The sequence below is a fragment of the Sinocyclocheilus grahami genome, unplaced genomic scaffold, assembly GCF_001515645.1.
Source record: "Sinocyclocheilus grahami isolate Dianchi unplaced genomic scaffold, SAMN03320097.WGS_v1.1 scaffold722.1, whole genome shotgun sequence".
NCBI classification, from domain to species: Eukaryota; Metazoa; Chordata; class Actinopteri; order Cypriniformes; family Cyprinidae; genus Sinocyclocheilus; species Sinocyclocheilus grahami.
Window position 1 is genome coordinate 472,508 of NW_015505901.1, and position 8,257 is coordinate 480,764.

At 41.0% G+C, this 8,257-nt stretch overlaps 1 protein-coding gene across 1 annotated transcript in view; it reads left to right on the plus strand.

Moving 5' to 3' along the window:
* LOC107560375 (protein jagged-2-like) overlaps positions 1-7,917 on the plus strand; it is a gene marked incomplete at its 5' end in the record, with an annotated part of 18,459 nt that extends 10,542 nt beyond the window's left edge. The window contains 9 exons of the mRNA XM_016244532.1: positions 380-496; positions 652-679; positions 1,376-1,461; positions 1,842-1,955; positions 2,739-2,854; positions 2,944-3,195; positions 3,791-3,922; positions 5,305-5,455; positions 6,646-7,917. Of these exons, the coding sequence (XP_016100018.1) occupies positions 380-496; positions 652-679; positions 1,376-1,461; positions 1,842-1,955; positions 2,739-2,854; positions 2,944-3,195; positions 3,791-3,922; positions 5,305-5,455; positions 6,646-7,160 (1,511 nt within the window). The remainder of the gene's footprint in view (positions 1-379; positions 497-651; positions 680-1,375; positions 1,462-1,841; positions 1,956-2,738; positions 2,855-2,943; positions 3,196-3,790; positions 3,923-5,304; positions 5,456-6,645) is intronic.
* Between the last annotated feature and the right edge of the window lie 340 nt (positions 7,918-8,257).

The window sequence follows — 8,257 nt, forward strand, 5'->3', positions numbered from 1 at the left end:
ATAAATATCAGTCCCCAAACACTTTTCTAATAAACATCTAATATAGTTAGTATTATACTTTTTTCAGTTTTATATTGTATCATGGTAAAAAAATGTATTTAACAGAATGTAAATAAAAGTACACAGTCAGTCTTCTATCTTTGTCTTTTTTGGCTTCCGATTCATTTTGGAGCAGGTTCATTTGATTCAAGACTTGAAATCTTACAGAAACCTATACAGAAAATTAATGTGAAATTATTATTTTTTTTAGTAACACATTATGGCATTTTCTTCAGACCCCTTAGCTATTGGCCCTTGTGGGACCCTAATTTGAGGTATACTAGTCTACAGAATCATTCGCTCACTTTCTGTAACTTTCCGATTTGTTTTTCTGCTTCAGCAAAGAGCAGCACTTGCGCCTCCAGCCCCTGCCTGAACGGAGGAACGTGCGTGGGTGGTGGTGACACGTTCACCTGCATCTGTAAAGACGGCTGGGAGGGGCCCACCTGTGCTCAGAGTGAGTGAATTCCCCCATTCACTATTTAGCTGCCAGTGCATGTCTGCATACCACTGAAAGCAAATATCATGATCCAAAGAAGTGTTCATTTACAATCGATCGATGCGCAAATGCCTTGCATTGACTCTCGCTTCCTCTCTTGTAATTCATTGCAGACATCAACGACTGTAACCCTCACCCCTGGTAAGAAGACCTATGTGGCTCTGCAGTTGTTCCTCTTCTTTTTTTACTCTATTCTGCCTGGGGACGCCAGTAGATCTGTTGTGCCCTCTGTTTGGGCCGACCCTCCTCTTCCCTGTACAACATAGACGGCTAGGAATAACCCTTCTAATATGGCTTTCTGCCCTATTCCACCCTGTTGTTCCTTCCCCGCTAACCCCTATTCTCTGTGAGCGGATGCACGAGGGGAGGGGTTTGTAGGGGGACGTTGGTTGTAAAGACTGGAGAAGATGCCCCTAAATCACCCCTAAATCCCACAGCTCAGGAGACCCCGGGCTGGTTTTAATGGGGACCACAATAGAGCCAATGGCCCTAAAAGAGCACCCCCAGCGGTGAGGGGAGGAGGGGATGGACAGGCTCTTTTTCTTCCAGCCTGCTCTGTCCTCCTGCCTTTCTTCATCGCTGACCTGGGAGCAAGGGATTTGGGAGGTGGGGCAGAAGAGGGGGTGGGGATCCCAGCAAGGAGCCACTGTGGGGATTTGCATCTGAAAGGTGCCAGTATCCCGCATCCCGCTTCTTCCATCTCTCTTTAACTCTTTTCTTCCCCCTTTTTCCTGCCTTTCCTCTTCTATGCATGTATATTGGAAGTATCATGTCAATCACTGAGGCGAAGGTGTCCCTTTGGGCTGATAACCTCATTGTCCTCGCGTCTCCTTGCAGCTACAATGGAGGAATCTGCGTGGACGGGGTGAACTGGTTCCGTTGTGAATGCGCCCCTGGATTCGCTGGACCCGACTGTCGTATCAGTGAGTATCTTGAGGAGGAAAGAATGGGGATGTATAGAAAGAGGGTGCTGGTGGATTACCGAGCATCCCGTGCCCTTTGACCTCCTCGGGGGTCAAAGGTTAGCTATGCCCCACAAAAAGACAGGAGATAAATTATTCAACCAGTGAAAAAATTCCTCTTCTTGTGTCTCTTGTGTCCATTGATGGCTCTGACGTACTCTTTAAGGATTCCATGCATTTCCCCGGCCTCATTTTCTGAGGTGCAGCCATGGGAACGCCATCAATCCTGACACTTTATGTATTGATTTGAAATCACAGTTTTAGCTTTCCTAACCATTTGACGTTTCTGCCCTAGGCAGTAGGTGTACTGATGCGAATGCATGTTCTCTTTGCTTCATCAGACATTGATGAGTGCCAGTCGTCACCCTGCGCCTATGGTGCCACCTGTGTAGATGAGATCAATGGCTTCCGATGTGTCTGCCCACTCGGTCGCACCGGACCTCAATGCCAAGAGTGTAAGAGTTATTGTTTAATCATTAAATCAGTCAATCTCTTTTCATCTCTCAGCTTGCTGATATTGAGAAATGAACCTTAAAGTCCCCATGAAATCATGTGCTTTGCTTATTATTTCAAAGTGAGAGCCTCAAATATAGCCAGAATGGTTTATTTACTTCACAGCCATGAACATTAATTCTGCTTGTTAGTCGGAAGCAGTTGGGACATTCCCTCTCTAGAGAGCATTTGATTGGCCAAAAATCTATCTAGTGCAGGATGAGTCATAAATATTTTTTGTATGTTTTCTGGAAAAGAAACAATGTACATTTTAAATGTATATACTGCTGTTCAAAAATTTGGAGTCTGTAAGATTTTTAAAATGTTTTGAAAGAAGTCTTATATACTCACCAATGCTGCATTTATTTGATAGAAAATACAGTAAAAATACAAATATAAAACAACTGTTTTCTATTTTCATATATTTTAAAATGTAATTTATTTCTGTGATGGCAAAGCTAAATTGTCAGCAGCCATTATTTAAATGTCGTATGATCTTTCAGAAATCATTATAATACTGTGATTTGGCACACTAGCGTATAGATAAGCTAAAAGCTAATAGATGTGGATCTAAAGCCACAAAACGGAATATGATTCCTAAGGAGTGAACGACATGAAAGGCAGGCGGCATCGTTCATAAGAGCATTGACCTGGCATCATGTGACTTAGATCATTCCAGACAGGAAAGTGATCTGCTCCTAATTTAGAATTGGCCCTAGTCTTACGGTGTTTGTGTTGTGGTGCAGTCATTGGCATTGGGAAGACGTGTCACTATGCTGGACTTCAGTTCCCGCATGGTAGCCGCTGGGAGGAAGAATGCAACACTTGTCAATGTGTCAACGGCAAAGTAGAGTGCACCAAGGTAAGTGCCTGAAGAAAACATGTCAAAAATGTATTTTTTTCTTTTTATTTATATATAAATAAATGAATTTGTTAATGAAACTTTCTCAGGTGGTGTGTGGCCGGCGGCCGTGCCTGTTGCCAGGGACGCCAGGGCGAGAGCTTCACTCCTGTCCAGGAGGTCGAGAATGCCTGGAGCACAACTTCCTGACGTGTCTCTCTCCCCCTTGCCATCAGTGGGGGTTTTGTTCAAGCCCTGAAGCCACCCTGTCCCTCCAAACCAAATGTGAGCCCAACTCCGTCTATCTGGACAAGAGCTGTGCTCGCATCACCCTTATATTCAACAGGGACAAACTACCCACAGTAAGTATTCACCTTTAAGTTGGTGTTTTGTTCCATTACACAAAAGCCCTGTGGTGGTACCATGGTACAAAGATGGTAATACCATACTCAAATAAATACCGCCATGGTGAGCATAAGAGACTTCTTTCAAAAACATTAAAATCTTCCCGACTCCTAACTTTTCAATGGTAGTCTGTCCATAAAATCATGGTATTACCAGGGTAACATGATTACATAGAAGACATAGCAGTAACTTAACTTTAATATGACAACAGTCTTATCACAAAAGACGTTGGTATATTTCTGAAAAATATCATAATACCTTAGTACTTTGGTATTGTAGTTGTCCAAATATGTCTAAAAATTCCAGAAAATATGATATTACAAGGGTACCATGTCCACAAAGCAATGGTAGTAATGTGGTACTTTGGCATTTCCAGTAATCTGTCTGTGTCCAAAAAAAATTATACTAGCAGGCCACAATGTCTAAAAAAAAAGGTGGTAATGTTATATGGTGCTGTACCTTTTTGATCCTTCTCCTAACGTATTTACATTATGATCCACAATATAGTGTTGTTTCTGAAATATTGTTCTAAGTACGCACTCTGCATTGTAGGGAACAACAGTGGAGAACGTCTGCTCAGAGCTGAGGTATATGCCTGCCACGCGTAGCCTGGCGAAAGATCGCATGCTGTTGGTTCTTTGTGACCTCTCCTACAAAAACCAGGACGCAGTAGAGGTGGCCATAGTAAGTACATTTTGAAGACCCTCGCTTTGTGCACCAAGGGAGAGCTTTCTATGCTCGCACATTTTAAATTCATGAGTCCTTTGCACGCCTGTACCCTTCACACAGGGATGTGTGGGCCCCCAAGGTTTATTATCAGCAGAATAGAAAGTCAAAACCATGGGGGTTCTGGATACTCATCGCACAAATCTGTTAATGGATGCAAATTTGATTTCCTCACCAAGTCGAGCGCAGTTCCTCGAAATGCCCGGACGCCCAGAGCAATGCCAACCGGCCCCCTCTTCAAACCAGCCCATTATGTTGTAATGAGATTCAGTTGACTGACCAGCAGCGGGCCGTACTGCATTGCAGCATTCCCTCCACCCACACGGAGAGTGCTGGAAACGGGCTTCAGCGCATCTCACACAGCCTTAGGATATACACTTTTGTCTTTAAACAAATAAATGTTGCACAACCAAATAAGCTTGAAATAACAAAAATATACTTGGGTAATGATATGACAATTAATATCTTTGTTTTGTCAGGCAAGTTTTGTGTAATTTGAAGCCATGTTTCCGGTGTTCAATGAAACATTTTGCCTTACGGAAGTTACTTACAAATAGTGGTTACCTACAAATGCATCCTTTATCCTCGATCAGATTACACTAAATCCCTGCAGTGTTGTAACAAGTCAATAACTGAAGGCCCATGTTTAACTGTCCTGACTCATTAAAATGGAACCTGTAGGCAGGAACTTTGAACAGCTGCAGGTTTTTGCATGTTGAAAACAGAATAGAGTTGAAATGATTGAGTCAGCTGCTTTTTGGATAAAGACTGCTCTCGTTTTAGTCATTTTACTGAGCGTATTGTCATAAATTGATTACAGGTGTCTTTTTGTTCTCGTAACAAAATTTTCAGGGGTTTTTTGGGGAGGTCTGTACCACCATACTTGTATGATGTAAACAAATTTGAAACATTAGAGTTGTTGTGTGGTTTAACCATACATTGTCCACTGGTTCCATCACAAATTAAAAAGGATTTGTATTCTAACATTGTTTACTAGAATTAATGTATTTTTCATTAAATATGTGTTGCTATATTAAATGTTTAAAAGACTATTTTTGCTAGCTTAAAAACATATTGGTGACAAATCAGAATTTTTAACAACGGAGAAAACATTACAGAAAACCGAACATTCTGGTTAACAAGACATAAAAATCGGATGTAGAAGATCAACAAATACGGGATTGTCAAGTGTCAATGCAGCAACGCCCCAAAACCTCACATTTACAATAAATAATTGTTAATTGTTCTTTGTAGGTGGCTTTTATTTGGAATCTTGGCCTCATATTACATGTTTGGGATACAATCTAAACTATATTTAATCCCCATTATTTCTCCTGCAGTCGTTCCAGCAGGACGAGCAGCCTAACCAAAGTCAGATCCAGGAGGCAGCTAGTACCATAGTCAGCACACTGTCCAAACGGCACAACAGCACCGCCATGCTTGCCGTCATCGAGGTCAAAGTGGAGATGCCGGTCATGTCCCAGCCAGTGGGTGAGTAGAGCAGGGACCAACTGGTCTTGAGGCTAAAGCCAGCCTTCATCGCCTGACCGAGTGTCAACTCCCCGTCTCCACCAATTAGTGCAGCTTAAATGTCTTTGTGAGTCACAGGAGGAAGGGTACTGAGAGGATCCAGCAGTTGTGGGCAGGAGGCCATAAACCTGTGTGACAGTCATATAACTCCTCTGCAGTCATCTGTCACTCCACAGCAATACATTAATGAGAATGATGGGACAAACTTAATGATTTTTGGGTTAAGACAATTATAAATGGGTTTTTAAAAAAGGAATAATATTTGAAACCTATAGGAATTAAAGCCATATTATTCAAGACATTTTTCTCAATCATTTCTATGTAATGTAACATGGTCGATATTAAAAAAATATACTATTTCGTCTAATAAAAAAAAATCTAAAATAATTCTTGTCAATAGCTAATGATTTTTTTTTAAGTGGCTTCTTATCTTAAAAATGATTTATACATTTAATTTAAATAATTATTTTAGAGTGTTTATTATATTTATTTTTGTGAATACAAAATAGTGTGATTTTTATTTTATTTTATTTTCACTATTTTGACTCAAATGATATCGAAAAATTTATGTATTGCGTGTCCACAACTAAATATCTAATGCTGGCCCATCGAAATATCTATTATTTCAATTCTGTTGTGGCCCATACCACTTAGATGATGGTTATTTTTGTTGTAATGTTATGACTGTTATTATATTATTATACTAATATTATGGCTAATATTACAAAATATATAAAATTGTCTAATTAATAAAAAAAACTTGTCAATAGCAAATGAGTGTTTAAGTGACTTTTGATCTTAAAAATAATTTATATAATTATGTATTTGTTTTAGAGTATTTATTGCCATTTGTATTAGACAAAATAGTGTTTACATATATTTATATTATATATACACACCATTTTATATTATACATATACACACTATTTTGTCTTGAGTAATATTGAAAAATTGGTGTAATTAGTGTCCACAATTAAATATCCAATGCTGGCCAATTAAAATATCCACTATTGACCATTACTGATAAATTAAGTGACATATATCGGCCAATAAAAAATGTTTTTGTTGTGCATCCCTACTTTTTGTTCGTTATTTTCCTCCTTGGCATGAGTCAGATTTGCCGTGTCTGACTCGACTTTCTTTCCATACAGACTACCTGGTGCCTGTGTTGTGTGTCATCTTGTGCATACTCTGGGTCTTCTGCGTCATCGTCTGTGTGTGGTGGACCCGTAAGCGTCGAAAAGAGCGTGAGCGCGTGCCCACGGAGGAGAGCGTCAACAACCAGTGGGAACCGCTGAGGCCCGTGACACGGCCGCAGCACAAGGACAACCGGGACGTGCAGTACGAGCGCACCAAGCTCATGGACTCCCCGGATCGGACCTGCACAAGCGGGGAGGACGAAGAGGAGATGGAGGAGGAAGAGCTAGAGCTGGTGGAAGAGTGGTGTGGGACAGAGGGGGGCAAGGGTCCTATCCAAAAGTACTCTAAACCTGCAGCGCGGACCAAGAACGGGCTGATCTGCACCATGCGGAGCAGCGGTAGCGGCGACTGCAGCAGCCCTTCCCTCAAAGCACCCTACTGGACAGGCTTCAGCCCAAAGGACAACAGCTGTAAAAATGTCAATAATGCCATCACCGGCCAAGAGCACAAAGAACATTGCGTATGAGCTCCGTCGAGCGGGATGAGGAGACCAAGGCCATCTCAGAAACGGGAGTTTTTCCCATGTGTTATTTTTATGTTTGACTTCTTCGAGATGTTTTGAGGCTGATAAAGTGGCAAATTTCTTTAGTTCCTTTTTTATGTACAGAGGAAGCAAATTATATTTCTTTATAAGGAGGCGGTGAGAAGCCTTGCGTTGTTTTCGGAGAAAAAAACTGCTGGATTAGGAGCAGGACTAAGGAACTCGTGAGAGAAAGCGTATAAAGACTTTTACGTTGTTGTTTACAAATGGCTGTGCTTTTGGTTTTGTTTCGAGTGGCCCAATGTCGGTGCAGACCACGTGCGGGAGGTGGGGGACGCTGGCTTCGGGGGATCCCCCTTCAACCGTTCATCTGTTCTCCTTCCACGCCTGCCTTACCGAGCTCGTTGTCCGTGAGGAGGGCTACGGTGCCTATAAAGTGGCCTTGTTTTTTCTGTCCTTTCTGTCATCTTGGCTGAATGCTCTTTAAAAAAAATGGATTGCAGTATTTTGAGTCGGTCGCAAGTGCCTTCAGACAAGCCCCTCGGTTTCAGGGTCTCCTGACCCAATAGATCACGACAAAGAGGAGAGGCTGGTCTTAAGAGCAGCTCCCATATCGCCATCAAGGTATTTGTTTAAACAAAGACAAGAGATCTGTAAATATGTGTATATAATAAAGGAGTCGCTGTGTATATTTGAATTTAGTAACTTAAGTCACTTTTTTTTTTATTATTATTATTATTATTATGATTTAAATATTACGATTATTGTTTTTGTTTTTTTGTTTTAAATACCATTCCTTTTATTTATGCCAGTTGATATGGCATGTTTTGTAAAATGTATACAGCGTCCCAGTCAGAAAAAAATATAATCAGAGATCATCCTATTATGTTGTTGGTTTTTGTTTTCACTAGACACCTATACGATCGTGTGCTGTATTGTGGCGTGTGTGTTCGCCTTCTTGAAGACCCCTATTCCCTTTCCACACCTGTCCTTTCTTGCTGATCATAAAACCATGCTGCTTGTTTCTTGTAAAAATGCTGATATGTCAAAATTATGATCTCCTTCTTTTCTGTTTTTGTTTG